Genomic DNA, 21,865 nt, shown 5'->3' with positions numbered 1-21,865 from the left:
GTCAGTCTCACAGCTGGGGTCGACAGACGCAGACTCGTGCTTCTCGGGGTACCGTACTAAGAATAGCTGTGTAGATGTTGAGGCTCGGGCTCTGAAGCAGGTGGGCTGGAGCCCCAACTTGAGCTTCAGCATCTACACAGCTTGTTTTAGCGAGGTGCCCCGCGTCTGTTGAGCTGAGCTCTGAGACTTGCTGCCGTGGGCTGACATTCCTGTGTAGAGGTACCCTTGGTCATCACTGAGATCAAAATAGCACTACTCATGCATGTTCCACGATGTACTATGTACATCCTGGCTGAATATCCAGAGTGTGCTACTGAATGTACTGGTACATCTTCCTACATGCAGCTTAACATGCCAGGTATTGCTGACAGCATGTGCTGTGTGGCCATATATACTAGGTACGTATTTGTTAGTCTCTAAGGTGCCACAAGTACTCCTGTTCTTTTTCCAGATACAGAACACGGCTGTTACTCTGAAACTAAATAATGTGCATCTCCTAGTAACAAGGTACACCAGGTATGTTCATTACTCGAGACTTGTAATGACATTCTAAAAACTCTAAATGATTTTGCACAAAAAAATATAAGGGTTTGTGTGATTAGTGTTATTGCAACATGACTGATAAGCTCAACAAAAGGTCAGTCCACTTCTTCCAGAGTTGAGACTGGCCCCTAGCGTGTATTTCATTTACAGGGTCTGTTCATTCCATGTGTTATGTTTTATTGAAAGGAAAGACATTGATGTCAGACTTGCAAAAGATGCCACAACAAGACAACCTGTCAGGTTCCAACAGCACAGGCTCTGATCCATCAGTGTTCTTCCTGACAGGCATCCCGGGGCTGGAATCTCTGCACCTCTGGATCTCCATCCCCTTCTGCTCAGTGTTCACCCTGATCCTTCTAGGAAACTGCACCCTCTTGTATGTCATCAAGACAGACACCTCCCTACACAAGCCCATGTTCTATTTCCTCGCCATGCTGGCCACCATCAACCTGGTTTTATCCATAACCACCGTGCCGAAAATACTGAGCATCTTCTGGTTTAATTCCAGGGAGATCAGCTTTAACGCCTGCCTGGTGCAGATGTTTTTCATTCACTCGATGTCCATGATGGAGTCTGCTGTGCTACTGGCCATGGCCTTCGACAGGTACGTGGCCATCTGCAACCCCCTGCGGTACGCCACCATCCTGACCAATTCAGTGGTAGCAAAGATCGGGCTGATGGCTTTGGCCCGGGCTGTTCTGTTCATGGTGCCTCTGCCCTTCCTCCTCAGGAGGCTGCCCTTCTGCCAGTCCCACATCATCTCCCATTGCTCCTGTGATCACATGGCTGTGGCAAAGCTGGCTTGTGCCAGCACTACGATCAATAACATCTATGGGATCATAGTAGCTATCTTCATTGTGGGGCTGGATCTGCTGTTCATCGTCCTGTCATACGTCAAGATCCTGAGTACTGTCTTAAGCCTGGCATCCAAGGAAGAGCAGCTCAAGGCTTTCGGCACCTGTGTTGCCCACCTTTGCGCCATCCTAGTGGTCTACATACCAGGGGTTCTCTCCTCAGTAATTCACAGATTCAGCAACCAAATTGCCCCATACGTACATGTCCTGATGGGCACTTTCTACCTCCTCTTTCCTCCCATGATGAACCCCATCGTATATGGTGTGAAAACTAAACAGATTCGCAACAGAGTTCGTCTCCTGTTCCGAAGGAAATGCTTCTAGGCTGCACCTTGTGTGGAGTCTAGTGGTGGGAAACCCATCAGCAAGTGCCCCACCCCCCTAAATGCACAGGGATCGTTAGTGCTGATGTATCTTTCTGCAGCATCTTGCATCCTGAACAATTTTAAAGCTCTTCGCAAACCATGGAGTGAAAGGTCTGTGCATGCTGGTGTGGGAATGCCGTCACCTTTGCAGGGGGTGCAGCATACAGTCCCCGTGTTCTCCCTGAGCTGTGGTGGTCACTATGGAAGATACACTTGGCTGTGGTCCTGCATCACTTGCAAGAGGGCTAGGCCTGCTCACTTCTTTAATGTAGGGAGGTGAAGTGTCTTACCTAACCTCACCCAGCAGCCCAATGACTGAATTAAGAATTGATCCTAGGTCTCTGGCATCCCGGGGCAGTGCCCTATCCACTAAGCCCTGCTGCCTCCATGACAATAAGATTATTTCAATTTTAATAAGATGATTTCCTGGGTTGCAATGCATGTGAACGGTGTTTCTCTCTTTGCCGGTTACCCACCCTATTATCTTTCAATCTAACTGAAGAATCTTGAACAGAACTTCAATAAAATTCAGCACCTAATTTTCGGCTGAAATAAGGCCCAGCCCAATTCTTACGAAATCAGTGACCTGAAGAACTCTGTAGAGCTTGAAAACTTGTGTCTTTCACCAATAGAAATTGTTCCAATAAAAGATATTACCTCCCAGACCATGTCTGTCTAGGTCAATGGGAGTCCATCCATTCACTTCAATGGGCTCATGTTGGTAATGAGTATGAATTAGGATCACATTTTAGCCCCTTTCACCTAGAAGGATCAAAAAGCTCTGTAAGAACTGTGGGGCTAGTCCTCAGATGTGATGAACTCCCACAATTCTCATTGGCTACAGTGGGAGTTCATTGGTCCCCATCTGTCAGGATAAGACCACATATTAGTGTAGGCTACCCTAGAAAGCCTTTGCTGGTATAACTACACCAGCAGAACCTTCTAGAGGAAATGAAGTGTATATCAGTGTAAGGAGATCTTTTGTTGGTATAGGCAAACCTTCTCCTCAAATGATATAAGCTATATCGTCAAAAGGACTCTTTTGCTGATATGGTTGTTGTGACGGGATGTACTCCGTTGTTGAAGTCTGGAAGCTATTGGAACTGCTGTGCCCCCTAACTGTTCAGCTGGGTTGGCCTCTTACACTTCTCTGCTGATGACCCACAGCCAGCCCCTCCGGGCCCTGTTATCACCCAAAATGACAGCAGGTGGTGCCACACCCCCAGTTGAGTTACCAAGGTGCTTTACCTAAGCCACTCATGGACCAACAAAGGAGGCACCAGCCAATTTCCCAGCCTTGCACCCCTACAGGAGCATAAACCCAGAATTAGACCGTCTTGCACTGCACAGCAATCTGTACAGCGTAAACTCATTAAATAGTCTGCTCCCCCCTCGATGTGGGAAAGATCTGCATCAGCCTTTGCTAACGGAGCTAAGAGTCTCAAACACTTCACTCAAATACACACTGGTTAAGATAAAACATAAATCAGGTTTATTAACTACAGAAGGGTAGATGTTAAGTGATTATAAGTGATAACAAACAGACCAAAGCAGGTTACCTAGGAAATCAAAGAAATTTGCAATCTAAGACTTGTACACACTAGGTAGGATTTGAATCAGAATATCTCCCCCTGACTGATGATACAAGCAGGTTTACAGATTCTTGAGGCACAGGCTGTATCTACTTTGCAGCTGGTGTTCCCCTCCCCCTTCAAAGTCCTTTGTCTTGCAGAGATTTTTGCAGGTGTTGAGTGTGGGGGAGTGAAGACAAGGGATGATGTCACTCCCCCTCTTTTATACTTTCTTCCAGCTTGCTGGAAAGTCTGTGCATGTGACGTGGGGGGTGTGCCCCCATTGGCCAAACATTCTCCATGGTCTCTGTGCTCCCTCTGAGGAAGATTTCTTATGCAGAGTTCCTGTGCTAAGAACATAAGAACATAAGAACGGCCGTACCAGGTCAGACCAAAGGTCCATCTAGCCCAGTATCCTGTCTACCGACAGTGGCCAATGCCAGGTGGCCCAGAGGGAGTGGACCAACAGGCAATGATCAAGTGATCTCTCTCCTGCCATCCATCTCCATCCTCTAACAAACAGAGGCTAGGGACACCATTCCTTACCCATCCTGGCCAATAGCCATTAAGGGACTTAACCACCATGAATTTACCCAGTTCTCTTTTAAACGCTGTTATAGTCCTAGCCTTCACAACCTCCTCAGGTAAGGAGTTCCACAAGTTGACTGTGCGCTGCGTGAAGAAGAACTTCCTTGTATTTGTTTTAAACCTGCTGCCTATTAATTTCATTTGGTGACCCCTAGTTCTTGTATTATGGGAATAAGTAAATAACTTTTCCTTATCCACTTTCTCCACATCACTCATGATTTTATATACCTCTATTATATCCCCCCTTAGTCTCCTCTTTTCCAAGCTGAAAAGTCCGAGCCTCTTTAATCTCTCCTCATATGGGACCCGTTCCAAACCCCTAATCATTTTAGTTGCCCTTTTCTGAACCTTTTCTAGTGCCAGTATATCTTTTTTGAGATGAGGAGACCATATCTGTGGATTCTTTCCTGAATGGGTGTTGACGACAGCAATTAACACTGTCTGGCTACTCCTTTGACATACCTGAAAGGCTGGTTTTGGGTGTTTCCAGCCTCACATCACATTTTAGTAACTCAGACATAACACGATTTTATAGCTTCACATACAATGATCACACATACAAGCCAGGGAGATATCACCGTTTAGCAGAATTATATCTCCCAAGGCATGCTTTGTACAAAACGTATCATAATTCCATCACCATGGTAAATGTGAGGTGCTTTGGGGTGCAGTGTCACAGTTGTGTCTACACAGGGGTTTTCCTGGCATGGCTTATGTCTGTCAGAGGTGTGAATTTTTCACACTCCTGAGTGGAATAACTGTGCCAACAAACCTGTGTAGTGTAGACAACTATTCCAGTCAGGAGTGTGAAAAATATACACCCCTGACAGACATAGCCATGCCAGGAAAAACCTCTGTGTAGACACAATTGTGACACTGCACCCCAAAGCACCCCACATTTACCATGGTGATGGAATTATGATACGTTTTGTACAAAGCATGCCTTGGGAGGTATCATTCTAAAAGTCTAGATCTGCTAAACAAAGATATCTCGCTGGCTCGTATGTGTGATCATGTTATGTGACACTATGAAATCTTGTTATGTGAGTTACTAAAATGTGATCTGAGGCTGGAAACACCCAAAAACAGCCTTTCAGGTACAACAATGGAGTAGCCAGACAGAATCCCCGGCTTATACATTTAAGGAAGGCATTTGACCTCTCCATCACCACACTGCACTGGGACCTCATGTACAGCTGCTTACACATCATCACTCTGAGTTCTCTTTTGAGTCAGTGCTTTCTAAAACAGAGCCCCCCATCCTGTAAGTATGATCTACGGACCTGGTTCCTCAATGCAGGACCTCACATTTAGTTGTAATCATCTGCAGGTTGTTCAAGTCAGCCCAGTTTGGCAAGCGATTGAGATCGTTTTACGGGACTGCCCTGTCCTAATCATTACTTGTCTCTCTGCCAAAACATATGTCCCCGAGACTGAAATCTCCCATGATAACGCAGACACACAGTAAAGAGTCTCTCACAGTGTGTGTAACCCAAACATCCCGGATGTTTTGGAACACTCAGTGGAATCTTCCCATCGTTTTTTTTTTGTTTGTTTGTTTGTTTGTTTGTTTTTTGATGGAATTAAATAGTTTCCTTCTGAATGACCAACCTCACTCTGCTCTCACTGATACGGGTGTAAATCCAGAATCATTCCAGGTTTACACCAGTGTGACTGACAGTAGATTTGGCCCCAAGCATTCCATTTGCTTTAAAAATCTCCTATTTAGAAAGATCCTGGATTAGCTTTAATCTAAACTGCCCCAGCTCACCTGAACGCTGGCTGCGTCTCCTTCCCTCAGCACATGCTGAAGTCACACACAAACTGCAGGACTCTGCACTCAGCCGGGATCAACTGGGTGAGAGTATTTATACCTCCTAATGACCCCCTGCTGACTTTACTCCCCAGGTGGGAGGTGAGAGACTTGGGTCATTACAGTGGTACATTCGCTTTGGAGCCTAGAGAGTCACAGCAAGTGAGTGTTAGGGCTTTGCTTGGACTATGAAGACAACTGAACACTGGTTTGGGGAAGAGATGGATAATGACATCTTACATATACGTGGCCTCTTTTATCCAGAAGAATCCACCAAACCTCATTCTAGAACGGGGTGTCCAATCTATGGCTCCGGAGCCACATGCGGTTCTCCAGAAGTTAATGTGCGGCTCCTTGTATAGGCACCAACTCCGGGGCTGGAGTTATAGGCTCCAACTTTCCAATGTGCTGGGGGTGCTCACTGCTCAACCCCTGGCTCTGCCACAGGCCCTGCCCCCACTCCACCCTGCCCCCGCTCCCCTGAGCCTGCCGTGTCCTCGCTCCTCCCCGCTCTCCTCCAGAGCCTCCTGCATGCCAGGATACAGCTGATTGGGAGGTGCGGGGAGGGAGGGGGAGGCGCTAATCGGCGGGGCTGCCGGTGGGCGGGAGGCGCTGGGAGGAGGGGCGGGTAGCTGAACGGGGAGCTGCAGACGTATTTCTGTGGCTCTTTGGCAATGTACATTGGTAAGTTCTGGCTCCTTCTCAGGCTCAGGTTGGCCACCCCTGTTCTAGACGGACCCACTCACCCATTGCAGACATGCAGCCAGCTCTGGGGTGGAACATAAGCAGCAACACTACACAATTGCAGCTGCTACCACTTCCTCTTTGGGTAGGAAGAAGGACCCCCTGCATAGCCATAGTTTGACTTCAATATTTGGGGGCAGCTCCAGCCAGGACAAGGGGCCACCCTTGGGGGACAAATTCCGCCCCTGCCCCAGGCTTGCAGTGCAGGGCCCACTGTGGGGTCGTTGCTGTCCCGTGGTGCCGGGCACCTGCCCTGGTGTCTCCTCAGGTCTTGCATAAGGACCCGGCGGGGGGTGGGGAGAGAGGGGATTTAACCATGGCCACACGGTGGCTAATGTTCAGTGTCCAGAGCCGGGGTGGGGGGGGGGCGCTTGGAAGCCATGGCTGGAAAGCACCCAGCCTCCAGGAGCTCGGGGTGGGGCTGGCTCTGCCCCACTCCTGCATGTGGGTTTCCTGCTGACTCAAGCCAGCCCCATGCTCGGTCACATGGTGCCGCCGGGCCCCTTCCCTGTGAGGCGGCTGGCCGGAGCCAGGCCAGTCAAGTGAGCTCAGAGGCCAGGAGAACTGCATGCTGCATCCCGTGGGGAGAGGCAGGAGCTACAGCTGGGCACGGCAGGGCGAGGGCCGCTTCTTTCCGGGGGGGAGAGGGAGGGTAATGGAGGGGCCTGCCTGGGATGAGCACATGACTCGACTTGTTTGGGGGTGGCCGAACCTTTACATTGTGCCCCCACACTACAAATATATGCAGGTTGATAGTGCCCCCTCCCGCCTCGCCGACCAGGCCGGCAACCCGTCCCCCCCTCAGACGGACCAAATGGGAAGGGGCTGTGAGCACCTGCCTGGCCTCCCTGGGCTGAAGGGCGTGTGCAGCTCCTCGGGCAACAGGACCAGGCAGGTGCTACAGCCAGACCCTGCCAACACCCTGCACCTCAGCAACCCGCTGTGTGCCTGGAGCTCATCACCGGGGCTTGGCAACTTTCTAATGCCTGAGAACCGAACATCTCTGCCACACCCCTTCCCCTGAGGCCCCACCCCTGTCACGCCTCTTCCCCCGAGGCCCCACCCCTGTCATGCCTCTTCCCCTGAGGCCCCGCCCCTCCCCACCTCTTCCCCAAGGCTCCGCCCACTGCCCCGCCTGTATCTCCCCCCGTCGCTCATTCCCCCACCCCCCGGGACTCACGTGCCACCTGCAGAGCCAGGCTGGGAGGAGCTGATGAGGAGCCTGCCCAATCGGGGCGCAGCGGGGTGGGGGAATCGGGGCACAGCGGGCGGGAGGGGGGTCTGACAGGTTCCCTCCCCGGCCAGTGCCGGTACCTACTTTGTGCCGGGAGCAGCCCGGTCTCTCCAGACGCCAGTCCCAGCTGCTGCTCTTCCCACACCCCGGTGGCAGAGGCGGGTTACTGCAGCGGTGCGGTCCGGTCGCTGACAGCTTCCCCTTTCCGACCGGACATGCCGGTCAAAACCGCACACCCGGCAGTAACCCTATCATCACCCGGCAGCCCTGCCGCAGGCACCTCCCAGTAACCTGGTGCCCCTCACAGACACCCCCCTCCCGGGAACGACTCAGGGGCCACCACTGCTGGGCAGAGGGACATACTCGTGCCGGGCCCGGCTGTTACCTATGTTGGTCCAGATCACGGCATTGTCCAGCTGGAAACAGAGTGTCACTGCCCAGCCTCAGACCCTGGGGAGCAGCAGCGCCGATACTCCATGGGGCCCAACAGCCACGGATCCTGGGGTGCGGCAGCTCGGAGCAGGAACAGCCATGAACCCTCCAGCCACCTGGCAACCACCTCCTCTCGGGGCCGGCCCCTTCTCCTCGCCCATCCCCGGCAGCTCTGCTTTGCACTGTGCCACCCACCGGAGACGCTGGGCTCCTCTGGCCTGGGCGGGGGTCATCGCCAGACACCGCCCCACCAGCAGGGAGTCTGGGGCTGGCTCCTGGCACAGGACTCCTCATCGCTGTCCCCTTCCCAAGTGTACATGGCGGTGCCGGGTGCCTTGCGGCTGGGGGCAGGGGGGCGACTGAACCTTTAAATTGTGCCCCCCCCACTAGCAACGTGTGCAGTTTGGGGGCAGCGCCCCTCATAAACCTACAAACTCCACCCATGCCTCCTGGCACTATGGGGAAAGGGCCTCAGGCAGGAGCTATGTCGTTGAGGCCGAGGGACCATTTCTCGTTATGCTACCCCACAGGGTGCCAGAAATCAGAAGCTTTCCAGGGAAAATGGGCCATAGGATCTCTGCAGCGATATCTATGGGTGGTGATTCAAACTGTCTGGAATTGTTGATAAATTGTATCGTTTGACCACACTTTGGTTCATTATTTTGTTATGCAATATACTCTAGAGCCCAAATAACCAGTGTCAGGCAGGTTTATTAATACGGCACAGGAACAAGGTTCAATATGATACCAGTCTCCAAAAAGTCGGCCTGTGGGGCTATGTGGCATTCCCCTTACACTGACGGTGCGCTCCCCCGTTACAAATTTCAGCTGCTATTATATATGATTTGACAAGTCACACATTTTGACAAGTTTCATGTCTGCTTGTGCCAAATGAAGGTATTATGGGATACTAAGCTTAAGTGAATGAACAGGATTATGGCATAGGCTGTTTCAGTGATATCACTGTTAAGAACATAAGAATGGCCATAGTGGGTGAGACCAAAGGTCCAGCTAGCCCAATATCCTGTCTTCCGACAGTGGCCAATGCCAGGTGCCCCAGAGGGAATGAACAGAACAGGAATCATCAAGTGATCCAGCCGCTGTCACCCATTCCCAGCTTCTAGCAAACAGAGGCTAGGGGCACCATCCTGCCCATCCTGGCTAATAGCCATTGATGAAGCTATCCTCCATGAACTTATCTAGTTCTTTTTTTAACTTATCTAGTTCTTTTGCTACAATATTTGTAGTTAATATTATTGGTAGTTAATGCATACTACTAGTATATATATTGGGCAGACAATACATATTATTAATGTGATACATATCTATATGCTATCCAGCATATATTAGGCAACAGGAACAAAGGTGATAGCAAAATAGAGCAAGACTTTTTCCCAAGTATTTCATTAACACACACACACACACACACACACACACACACACACTACTCTATTTCATGAATTTATTGTCAGTATAAGAAAGTGAACTTTAAATACGTTGTGCCTGAGATCACTCTGGTAAGGATTTGGGGATTTTTGAAGTGCTCTTTGAGACAGATACACCTTTCCTCGCCCCCCTCTCTCGACCTGGTGCATTGTGCTGCTGTGTGGTAGGGTTAAACTACTGGGGACAAACTCTCAAATGTTCAGACACCACAACTAAGGCCAGATTTCCCATAGAAAAGGTTAGCACCAGCAGCTTCCATGGTGGCACGTTTGGGACAGAAGAGCCCAGCACTGAGCACTTATTCTGGTGCCTAAATGGCCCAGGATGTGTTGCTGCATCTCAGAACTGATGGAACATCAGGGGCAGATACAGTATTTGTTCCTGCTGCATGCACAACCGTGGCTGTGGCTGGGTGTGTCAGTAATAAAGGCCAGATGTTCCTGCAAAGCACGAGAAGGTACAAGGAGCTTTCACACTCCTCTTCACACTGCTTCACACTCCACACACAGGGCCGAGTGAGAAAAAGGTCATGGCCAAGATCACCTTCTGGCCAGCAGCCCTAAGCTTGTGTAGGGGACGGTGTATTGCTCCCTGTGAGTCGGAGGTGGAGTTCCCATCCCAGTGTAGACAAAGCCCCCACAAACATGCTCTCTAAGTTACTCAGAAAACTTCTCCTGCATCCTCTGCTTCCTGATCGCTCAGCAGCCCCCGCCTGGTCAGCCTAGAAGCTCTTCCCTCGGAACAGGAGAAGCACCCGGTCACGAATCTGTTTGGTTTTCACGCCATACACGATGGGGTTCATCATGGGAGGAAAGAGGAGGTAGAAATTGGCCAGCAGGATGTGTACGTGTGGGGGGACTTGGTGGCCGAACCTGTAAATTATTGAGGAGAGGATCACTGGTGTGTAGACCACTAAGATGGCCCAAAGATGGGCAACACAGGTGCCAAAAGCCTTGAGCTGCTCTTCCTTGGATGCCAGGCTTAAGACAGCCCTTAGGATCTTGACATACGATAGGGAGATGAACATCAGATCCAGCCCCACAATGAAGAAAGCAACAATGATCCCATAGATGTTATTGAACCTGGTGTTGGCACAAGCCAGAGTGACCACGGCCATGTGCTCACAGTAGCAATGGGAGATGACGTGGGACCGGCAGTAGGGCAGCCTCCTGAGGAGGAAGGGCAGAGGGAGCACTAGGAGAAGACCCCGGGCCAAAGCCGTCAGCCCGATCTTTGCTATCACTGAATTGGTCAGGATGGTGGCGTACCGCAGGGGGTTGCAGATGGCCACGTACCTGTCGAAGGCCATGGCCAGCAGCAGAGCAGACTGCATGATGGAGAACGAGTGAAGGAAAAACATCTGCACCAGGCAGCCGTTAAAGCTGATCTCCCTGGAATTAAACCAGAAGATGCTCAGTATTTTCGGCATGGTGGTTGTGGATAAAACCAGGTCGATCACGGCCAGTATGGTGAGGAAATAGAACATGGGCTTGTGTAGGGAGGGCTCTGTCTTGATAACATACAAGAGGGTGCAGTTTCCTAGAAGGGCCACGGTGAACACTGAGGAGAAGGGGATGGAGATCCAGAGGTGCAGAGATTCCAGCCCCGGGATGCCTGTCAGGAAGAACACTGATGGATCAGAGCCTGTGCTGTTGGAACCTGACAGGTTGTCTTGTTGTGGCATCTTTTGCAAGTCTCACATCAATGTCTTTCCTTTCAATAAAACATAACACATGAAATGAACAGACCCTGTAAATTAAATACATGCTAGGGGCCAGTCTCAGCTCTGGAAGAAGTGGAGTTCTTCTTTCTGAGTTCATCAGTCATGTTGCAATACTAATCATACAAACACTTATATTTTTCTGTGCAAAATCATTTAAAGTTCTTAGAATGTCATTACAAGTCATGAGTTATGAACCCCACTTGGTTACAAATATCCTACCTGGTGTATCTTGCTACTAGAAGATGCACATTGTTTAGTGTGCATTCTCCCGTGAAGTACCTAGTATATCTGGCCGCACGGCACATATTTTCAGTCTAGAAATACCTGGCATGTTAAGCTGCATGTAGCAAGATGTGCCTGGTACATTCAGCAGCACATTCTGGGTATTCAGCCTGGATGTACGTAGTACATCGGGAACATGCATGAGTAGTGCTATTTTGATCTCAGCTTCAGAGCCCGAGTCTCAACATCTACACAGCTATCCTCGAGAAGCACAAGCCTGCATCTGTCAACCCGAGCTGTGAGACTAACTGCCGCTCGCTGCGTAGACATAGCCAAAGAACCTATGAGTCTGATCCCGCTCCCATTGAAGTCAGGGGAAGAACTCCCCACCGACTTCTGGGATAACTGAGCTGTTTTTTTTAGGTGACAAATCTGAGGATCTGTCCCAGGTGTCAACAGAGGAGGTTTTGGAACAAACTGATAAATTAAAAGTAATAAGTCACCAGGACCACATGGGATTCACCCAGGAATTCTAAAGGAACTCAAATATCTAATTGCAGAACTACTAACTCAGGTATGTGACGTATCACTTAAATCAGCCTTTGTACCAAATGACTGACAAATAGCAAATGTGATGCCGATTTTTAAAGAAGGTTCCAGAGGTGATCCTGGCAATTACAGCCCAGTGAGCCTACCTTCGGAGCCAGGCGAATAGGTTGAAATGATAATAAAGAACAGAATCATCCCTCACCAATCTAGTAGAATTCATTGAGGAGGTGAACAGACATCTGGACAAGGGTGATCCAGTGGCTATAGTGTATTTGGGCTTTCAGAAAGCCTTTGACAAGGTCCCTCACCAAAGCCTCTTAAGAAAAGTCACATGTATTCAAAACAGACTTTGGAGAGAAGAAATGTTATGATATAAAAAGTCCAAATGAATAGAGATGCAGAGACTATTTTCACAAAGGGAAAATTATTACAAGCTGCTACAAAACATACTGACGTAAGGTTGTAGAAAAAATTATTAATTATTTCATGAACTGAGAAAAAAATTGTGATTAAATAATTATGGAGTCATAGATTTTAAGGCAAAAAGAGACCATTCTGATCACCTGCTCTGAACCCTTTTCAATCTGTTAACAACCTTTTTGAAGTGTGGACACCGGACCTAGAAACAGTGCCCAATGATGGTCTCTCCAAGCTTCACACCTCTCTATTTCCACTCCCTATTCCCCTGCTTGTACATTCAAGGAGGTCACTTGTTGTCTCCATCACCACACTGCAGTGGGACCTCATGTACAGCTGGTTACACATCATCACTCTGAGTTCTCTTTTGAGTCAGTGCTTTCTAAAACAGAGCCCCCCCCCATCCTGTAAGTATGATCTACGGCCTTGGTTCCTTGATGTAGTACCTCGCATTAATTTGTCTCTCTGCCAAAACATATGTCCCCCAGACTGAAATCTCCCATGATAACAGAATTACACAATAGAGAATCTCTCACAATGCAATTACACCAGGGGAGAGAACTATGGCTCTGTGTGTAACCCAAACACCCCTGATTTTTGGAATACTCAGTGCTTTCTTCACATCATTTTTTTGTCTTTTGATGGAATTAAATAGTTCTCTTCTAAATGACCAGCCTCACTCTGCTCTCACTAATACGGGTGTAAATCCAGAATCATTCCAGGTTTACACAAGTGTAATTGACAGCAGATTTTGCCCCAAGCTTTACATTTACTTTAAAAATCTCCTATTTAGAAAGATCCTGGATTAGCTTTAATCTAAACTGCCCCAGCTCACCTGAACGCTGGCTGCGTCTCCTTCCCTCAGCACATGCTGAAGTCACACACAAACTGCAGGACTCTGCACTCAGCCGGGATCAACTGGGTGAGAGTATTTATACCTCCTAATGACCCCCTGCTGACTTTACTCCCCAGGTGGGAGGTGAGAGACTTGGGTCTCTATAGAGGTACGTTTGGTGGGGGCTCGACCTGTTCAGGGGGGCCGGGTGTACAGTGCTAAAATAATATGAGATCTGAGCTGTGTTCTATTTCCAGAAATAAAGAGTAAAACGCGGTCGTAAATAATTTGTATTTTATATTAGGGGGAAAAACCAAGAAGAAAAAACTCAAACAAAAAATTTCCAGAGGAACCGGGAGAGAGAAGACTCATAAAATATTTAAAAAAGTCACGTAACCGAACCCTTCTAGTATCTCTGTGCATCAGAGCGTTTGAAATCTAAGTTCGCTTGCTTCCAGGCTCTCTGCCTAGGATTCATATAAATGCTACTGTCTCTCCTCTCCAGGGCTATACCCCACATGAGCACTTTTACTTGCTTGCTTTATGAAATGAAGATTTAAGCTAGTTCAATAAACTCTTTAGGAACTTCTGACTACAAGCAGTGACTGAATACCCATCCAACGCGTGTGGCTAAGATGACACCTCTCTCACTATAAAACGTCTACGATCTCCCCATCTGCTTACACAGATCCTGGAATGTAATTTTACAGCTTCGACTTTGCTTCTAAACGTGTATACTAGTTTTCTTTATATTACGTGTGAAAGACAGCTCGAAATGTGAATTCAGGTGATTTCTGCCTTACGAAGAGTATTTGAAAGAAGTCGCTAAATCAGGGGTCCCCAAACTTTTGAGGGTCGCGCACTCCCCCTTATCCCTGTCCTCACGCCCCCTCCAGAGCTGGGGTGGGAACGGGGCTGTGGCTCGGGGGTGAGGGGGGTAACGCGAACAGGGGTGTATGGGGGATGAGGCTGGGTCAGCAGCTGGGGGTGGGTTTGGGGCTGGGAGTGTGACCGTGGCCAGGGGACAAGGCTGGGGGTGGGAGCAGAGCTGCAGCTGGGCTGTGATGGGGACCAGCAGCTGGCATGTGGACAGTTGCAGCTCTGCTCCTGGTCTCGCCACCAGGCTGGGAATTGAGCCATGGCCAGCGGCCGAGGCTTGGGGTTGGCACAGGGCCAGGAGTAGAGCAGCCACCAGGCCTTGGTGGGGGCCGGAAGCTGGGACCTCAGCCGGGTGCGGAGCCCTGTGAGGCTAGGGACGGGGCCCGGTGCAGGGTTGGGAGCCGGGGACATGGCTGGGGGCAGGACTGGAGAAGAGCTGGGGGTGGGAATAGGCTGGGTGGTGCTCCCTACCTACCCACCCTGTGGGGGTGGGCCCGGGCCCTGCTAGGCCCCCCCCGACGTTCCTCCATGCCCCCCTAGGGGAGCGCGCCCCACAGTTTGGGGATCTCTTGTCTAACTGTAAACGTGGTTATTAGAAACTGTAGGTTATAAATATACAAACCAGTTGGTCAGAAGGCAAATATGAGAAAAGTGTTTGTACAAGAAGAACAACATGTGACTCAAACATAGTGGGGGCGTCCCCTCCTTGAATTGGTACCAAAACAGTTATGACGAGTTACCCTCCCAGGCTTTGCTTCTCTATGCTCTAAACTATATTGACCTGGGATAAAATCACTTGTAGCCCACTAAACACTGACACCAGCTTAACTCTAGAGGGCAGTGTCTGGTGGTACACGGTTCAATTATGTACAAAATGGCGTCTTCTCTTTTGAAAACAAACGAAGGGATTTCAGACCCGATGAGGCGTTTTTTATGGAACTCGGTAACGTCAGAACAACAAAACGCTGCACTGAATTGTTCTGAGCACCCGGCACTGAGACACTCTTCTGAGAGGCTCCTGGCTAATTTAGTGCATTCCCCAAATCTGCTCTTCTCTGGATTTCTGAATTCTGAAGCATGTTCTTCAGACAGAACCCTAAGGAAATCACCGGGCCTCAGTCAAGGCATGCAACACGAGCTTTGTATTTCGCCACGTTCAGGCAAAAATTCTGTGTCTCCGAATATGTCTGGGAATTCATATGTGACTGCCTAGTCAGTGAGGTCTGGGTTTCCTGGTTCTACTGTTGTTCTGATTTTTACTGGCTGGCAGAGCAAACCACCTGAAACAAAGAGCTCAGTGCCAACCTGGATGATCCCCTGCAGAAATGGCCTCTTTTTCCTCTAGGTCACCTACCCACAGTGTGCTCACCGCGGCCTTCCCATGATATCCCCCCGCATCCGCCCTACAGTCTCCATGTGTACTCAGTTGATGTGTTTATTTCAAGGCTTTTGGCACCTGTTTCCCACCTTTGCGCCATCTTAGTGGTCTACACACCAGTGGTTCTCTCCTCAATAATTCCAGGTTCAGCCACCCAGTCCCCCCGCATGTACATATCCTGATAGCCAATTTCTACCTCCTCTTTCCTCCCATGATGAACCTCATCGTGTACAGTGTGAAAACCAAACAAATTCGTGACCGGGTGCTTCTCCTGTTCCGAGGGAAAAGCTTCTAGGCTGACCAGGAGGAGGCTGCTGAGTGATGTGGCATATCATACATTTATACAGTGACATTATGATATTTTCTGTTTTATTATCTATCCATTTCGTAATGGTTCCTAACATTCTGTTCGCTTTTTTGACCGCTTCTGCACATTGAGCGGATGTTTTCAGAGCACTATCCACCATGACTCCAAGATCTCTTTCTTGGGTGGGAACAGCTAATTTAGACCCCATCATTTTGTATGTGTATTTGGGATTATGTTTGCCAATGTGCATTACTTTGCACTTGTCAACATTGAATTTCATCTGCTCTTTTGTTGCCCAGTGACCCACTTTTGTGAGCTCCCTTTGTAACTCTTCACAGTCTGCTTTTGGCTTAACTGTCTTGAGTAATTTTGTATAAAATCTGCAAATGTTGCCACCTCACTGTTTACCCCTTTTCCCAGATGATTTATGACTATGTTGAACAGCACTGGTTCCAATACATACCTCTGGAGGACCGCACTATTTACCTCTCTCCATTCTGAAAACTGACCATTTATTCCTACCCTTTGTGTCCTATCTTTTAACCAGTTACTGACCCATGAGAGAACCTTCCCTCTTAGGCCATGACAACTCACTTTGCTTAAGAGCCTTTAGTGAGGGACCTTGTCAAAAGCTTTCTGAAAGTCCAAGTACACTATAGCCACTGGATCACCCTAGTCTGTATGGTTGTTGACCTCCTCAAAGAATTCTGCTAGATTGGTGAGACATGATTTCCCTTTACAAAAGCCAGGTTGACTCTTCCCCCACAAATCTTGTTCATCTACGTGTCTGATAATTCTGTTCTTTAATATTGTTTCAACCAATTTGCCTGGTTCTGAAGTTAGGCTCACTGGGCTGTAATTACCACGGTTGACCCTGGAATCTTCTTTAAAAATTGGCATCACATTAGCTATCCTCCAGTCATCTGGCACAGAGGCTGATTTAAGTGATAGGTTACTGTGACATTCTGAACCTCGGGGGAACACTCTGTACCCCCATGTTCCTCCTTAAAAATGATTGTATGGTATCTAATGCAAAGTTTGTCATGTTGGGTGTGTTCAGAAGGCTCATGATGCACTGAGCATTGTTGTTATAGTGATGTTATAGGTTGTAATTTCATGTATATAGTTATGAGGCTGAAAATGTGTCCTCATGGCTTAAAACAAGCCCAGGTAAAACTCTCCAGGAGCAGAGGGGCAGTTCACACCTCATCAGGGCATGTATGGGACAAACCCAGCCCAGCCTCACAGGATCAAAGGACACTGGCCTAGGCAGCAACAAAAGATCAGTTGGACTCTCGAGTGAGTCACCCCCCTTCCCTTGGTCAGTTTGGGACTACAATGAGGTGATGCTCACCTGACCCTGAAGGGGGGGGAGGCAAAGCCAAGAGGGAAGAAAGGACATGATAAAAAGGAGAGACATTTGCCCTGCTCTTCCTCTCTCTTCCACCCACATCTACAGACACCACCACCATCAAGTGACTGAAGTGCTGATCAAAGAGGAGAGCCTGGCTGAAGGGCAACCAGCCAGCCTGTGGTGAGAAGCATCTAAGTTTGTAAGAGCACTGAAAGTGTTAAGATTTGCTTAGAATGAGTTTTCCTTTTATTTCATTTGACCAAATCTGACTTCTTGTGCTTTGAGTTATAATCACTTAAAATCTGTCTTTTGTAGTTAATAAATCTGTTTGTTTAGTCTACCTGAAGCAGTGCACTTGGTTTGAAACGTGTCAGAGACTCCCCTTGGGATAACAAGCCTGGTACATATCAATTTCTTTGTTAAATTGATGAACTCATATAAGCTTGCAGTGTCCAGCGGGCATAACTGGACACTGCAAGACGAGGTTCCTAGGGTTGTGTCTGGGACCAAAGATATTGGCTAGTGTCATTCGGTTGCACAATCCGAGGAGCAGCTCACATGCCAGAGGCTGTGCGTGAACAGCCCAGGAGTGGGGGTTCTCACAGCAGAGCAGGGTCAGGCTGGCTCCCAGAGTCAAGGACTGAGTGACCTAGCAGATCACTGGTCCAGATAACACCAAGGGAACATCACAGTTACATACCACAGTTAATAGTTCTGCAATTTGAGTTCCTTCAGAACTCTTGGGTGAATCCCATCTGGTCCTGGTGCCTTATTACTGTTTAATTTATCAGTTTGTTCCAAAACCACCTCTATTGATAGCTGGGGCAGTTCCTCAGATTTGTCACCTAAAAAGAACAGCTCAGTTATACCGGAAGCCAGTGGGTAGTTCTCCCCCTGACTTCAATGGGAGCGGAATCAGAATCATAAGCTCTTTGGGTATGTTAGATAAAAAGTAGGTTAGATAAAGAGTAGATTAGATAAATGTCTATCAGGGATGGTCTAGACAGTATTTGGTCCTGCCATGCGGGCAGGGGACTGGACTCGATGACATCTCGAGACCCCTTCCAGTCCTAGAATCTATGAATCTATGTCTATGCAGTGAGCGGCAGTTAGTCTCACAGCACAGGTCGACAGACGCAGACTCGTGCTTCTCGGGGTACCGCGCTAAGAATAGCTGTGTAGATGTTGAGGCTCGGGCTCTGAAGTTGGTGGGCTGGAGCCCCAACTTGAGCTACAGCATCTACACAGCTTGTTTTAGCGAGGTGCCCCGAGTCTGTCGAGCCGAGCTCTGAGACTTGCTACCGTGAGCTGACATTCCTGTGTAGATGTACCCTTTGTCATCGCTGAGATCAAAATTGCACTACTCATGCATGTTCCATGATGTACTACGTACATCCTGGCTGAATATCCAGTGTGTGCTGCTGAATGTACCAGGTACATCTTCCTACATGCAGCTTAACATGCCAGGTATTTCTAAGCTGAAAGCATGTGCCGGGCGGCCAGATATACTCTGTACTTCATGGCAGAATGCACACTAAACAATGTGCATCCCCTAGTGGCAAGGTACACCAGGTAGGATACTTGTAACTGAGTGAGGTTCGTAACTCATGACTTGTAATGACATTCTAAAAACTCTAAATGATTTTGCACAGAAAAATATAAAGGTTTGTATGATTAGTGTTATTGCAGCATGACTGCTGAACTCAACAAAAGGTCAGTCCACTTCTTCCAGAGCTGAGACTGGCCCTTAGTGTGTATTTCATTTACAGAGTCTGTTCGTTCCATGTGTTATATTTTATTGAAAGGAAAGACTTTGATGTCAGACTTGCAAAAGATGCCACAACAAGACGACCTGTCAGGTTCCAAAGGCACAGGTGCTGATCCATCAGTGTTCTTCCTGAAGGGCATCCCGGGGCTGGAAGCCCTGCACCTCTGGATCTCCATCACCTTCTCCTCAGTGTTCACCGTGATCCTTCTAGGAAACTGCACCCTCTTGTATGTTATCAAGACAGAGCCCTCCCTACACAAGCCTATGTTCTATTTCTTTGCCATGCTGGCCATCATCAACCTGGTTTTATCCACAACCACTGTTCCGAAAATACTGAGCATCTTCTGGTTTAATTCCAGGGAGATCAGCTTTAACGCCTGCCTGGTGCAGATGTTTCTCATTCACTCGTAGTCCATCATGGAGTCTGCTGTGCTGCTGGCCATGGCCTTCGACAGGTACGTGGCCATCTGCAACCCCCTGAGATACGTCACCATCCTGACCAATTCAGTGATAGCAAAGATCGGGCTGGCGGCTTTGGCCCGGGCTGTTCTGCTAATGCTCCCTCTGCCCTTCCTCCTCAGGAGGCTGCCCTACTGCCGGTCCCACGTCATCTCCCATAGCTGCTGGGAGCACATGGCCGTGTTGGAGCTGGCTTGTGCCGACACCAAGTTCAATTACATCTATGGGATCACTGTAACTCTCATAATCATTGGGCTGGATCTGATGTTCATTGCCCTATCGTACGTCAAAATCCTAAGGACTGTACTAAGCCTTGGGTCCAAGGAAGAGTGGCTCAAGGCTTTCGGCACCTGTGTTGCCCACCTTTGTGCCATCTTAGTGATCTACATACCAGGGGTTCTCTCTTCAACAATATATAGGTTTGACCAGGAAGTCGCACCGCACGTACACATCCTGCTGGCCAATTTCTACATCCTCTTTCCTCCCATGATGAACCCCATTGCGTACGGTGTGAAAACCAAACAGATTCGTGACAGAGTTCGTCTCCTGTTCCGAGGCAAAAGCTTCTAGACTGCACCTTGTGTGGAGTCTCGTGCTGGGAAACCCATCAGCAAGTTCCCCACCCCTTTAAATGCACAGGGCTTGTTAGTGCTGATGTAACTTTCTGCAGCATCTTGCACCCTAAATGATTTTAAAGCTCTTCACAAACCATGGAGTGAAAGGTCTGTGCATGCTGGTGTGGGAACGCCGTCACCTTTGCAGAGGGTGCAGTATACAGTCCCTGTGCTCTCCCTGAGCTTTGGTGGTCACCATGAAAGTTACATTTGGCTGTGGTCCTACCTCATTTGTCCATCACTAGCAAGAGGGCTAGGCCTGCTCACTCCTTGCCTGTAGGGAGGTGAAGTGTCTTACCTAACGTCACCCAGCAGCACTGGTGAAAGCAAGATAAATTACTTACCGGTATGAGGGCTCAGCTCCGGGTCCCCGGATGGGGCGGGGCATCAGGTGGAAGGGGCAGGGCTGGGATCAGCCTCCCCCAGCTAGCCGTTCCACGCTGCCTGGCCCTCTGGCGGCGATTTTAAATCGCCGTGCCCCGGGGCAGCTGCTCCTTTCCCTCCATACCCCATCTGCGGCTGTGGGGAAGGAGCAGCGATGTTGAAGCCCTGTCGTGGCAGTGCTTTAATGTCAGCTGCGTATGGGCCAGTACCGGCGGCCACTTCTCACCGGTGCACTGTGCTGGCCCTTACCGGCCCACTTTCACCTCTGCCCAGCAGCCCCGTGACTGAACTAGGAATTGATCCTAGGTCTCTGGCATCCCAGTCCAGTGCTCTATCCACTAAGCCCTGCTGCCGCCGTGACAATGACATTATTTCAATTTTAATTAGATGATTTCATGGCCTGCAATGCGTGTGACATGGCGTTTCTCTCATAGCCAGTTCCCTACCCTATTATCTTTCAATCTAACTGAAGAATCTTGAACAGAACTTCAATACAATTCAGCACCTCATTTTTGGCTGAAATAAGGCCTGGCCCAATTCTTACGAAATTAGGAACCTGAAGAAGAACTCTGTATAGCTCGAAAACTTGTGTCTTTCACCAACAGAAATTGATCCAATAAAATGTATTACCTCCCACACCTTGTCTCTCTAGGTCAATGGGAGTCCATCTATTCGCTTCAATGGGCTCATGTCGTTAATGAGTATGAATTAGGAACACATTTTAACCCCTTTCACCCAGAAGGATCAAAAAGTTCTGTAAGAACTGTGGGGCTAGTCCTCAGATGTGATGAACTCCCACAATTCTCATTGGCTACAGTGGAAGTTCATTGGTCCCCAACTATCACAATCAGACACCATATTAGTGTAGGCTACCCTAGAAAGCCTTTGCCGGTATAACTACACCAGCAGAACCTTCTAGAGGAAATGAAGTGCATACCAGCATAAGGAGATGTTTCCTCCTCGAATGATATAAGCTATATTGTCAAAAGGACTCTTTTGCTGATATGGTTGTTTTTGTGGGATGTACCCCCTGGGTGAAGTCTAGAAGCTGTTGGAACCGCTGTGCTGCCTAATTATTCAGCTGGGTTGACCTGTTACACCGCTCTACTGATGACCCACTGCCAGATCCTCCAAGTCTTGTTATCACCCAACACAAGAGCAGGTGGTGCCACACCCCCAACTGAGTTACCTGAGTGCTTTACCTGAGCACTCATGGACCAACAATGGAGGCACCAGTCAACTTCCCAGCTCCCCAGCCTTGCACCCCTACTGGAGCATAAACCCAGAATTAGACCGTGTTACTCTGCAGAGGGATCTGTATGGTGCATGTTCATTAATTAGCCCGCTCCCCACTCAATGGGGGAAGATCTGCACCAGCCTTTGCTA

The 21,865-nt window shown here is 48.9% G+C and overlaps 2 protein-coding genes and 1 pseudogene across 3 annotated transcripts; 2 read left to right on the top strand and 1 right to left on the bottom strand.

Annotated features, from left to right (window-relative positions):
• The first annotated feature begins 758 nt into the window (after positions 1 to 758).
• Positions 759 to 15,893, top strand: LOC128832251 (olfactory receptor 52K1-like). 2 transcript variants are annotated; one of them, XM_054019474.1, is made up of 2 exons: positions 759 to 1,677; positions 15,868 to 15,893. In XM_054019474.1, the coding sequence occupies exons 1-2, from the start codon at positions 759 to 761 to the stop codon at positions 15,891 to 15,893; spliced, it is 945 nt and encodes a 314-aa protein (XP_053875449.1). The 2 variants fall into 2 exon arrangements, with proteins under 2 accessions (XP_053875449.1, XP_053875438.1); XM_054019463.1 differs by lacking the exon at positions 15,868 to 15,893 and having other exon boundaries at positions 759 to 1,721.
• LOC128832252 (olfactory receptor 52K1-like) lies at positions 10,312 to 11,274 on the bottom strand. The gene has a single exon (XM_054019490.1). The coding sequence runs from the start codon at positions 11,272 to 11,274 to the stop codon at positions 10,312 to 10,314; it is 963 nt and encodes a 320-aa protein (XP_053875465.1).
• A 3,195-nt stretch (positions 15,894 to 19,088) lies between the features above and the next one.
• LOC128832246 (olfactory receptor 52K1-like) lies at positions 19,089 to 20,051 on the top strand (annotated as a pseudogene).
• The last annotated feature ends 1,814 nt before the right edge of the window (positions 20,052 to 21,865 follow it).

Source organism: Malaclemys terrapin, chromosome 1 (assembly GCF_027887155.1).
Source record: "Malaclemys terrapin pileata isolate rMalTer1 chromosome 1, rMalTer1.hap1, whole genome shotgun sequence".
NCBI classification, from domain to species: domain Eukaryota; kingdom Metazoa; phylum Chordata; order Testudines; family Emydidae; genus Malaclemys; species Malaclemys terrapin.
The sequence above is the reverse complement of the archived record's forward strand: the minus strand, read 5'-3'. Positions and strand labels throughout refer to the sequence as shown.

Excerpts from the sequence above, each read along its gene's own strand:
- LOC128832251 (XM_054019463.1), top strand. The coding sequence starts at position 759 with ATGCCACAACAAGACAACCTGTCAGGTTCCAACAGCACAGGCTCTGAT.
- LOC128832252 (XM_054019490.1), bottom strand. The coding sequence starts at position 11,274 with ATGCCACAACAAGACAACCTGTCAGGTTCCAACAGCACAGGCTCTGAT.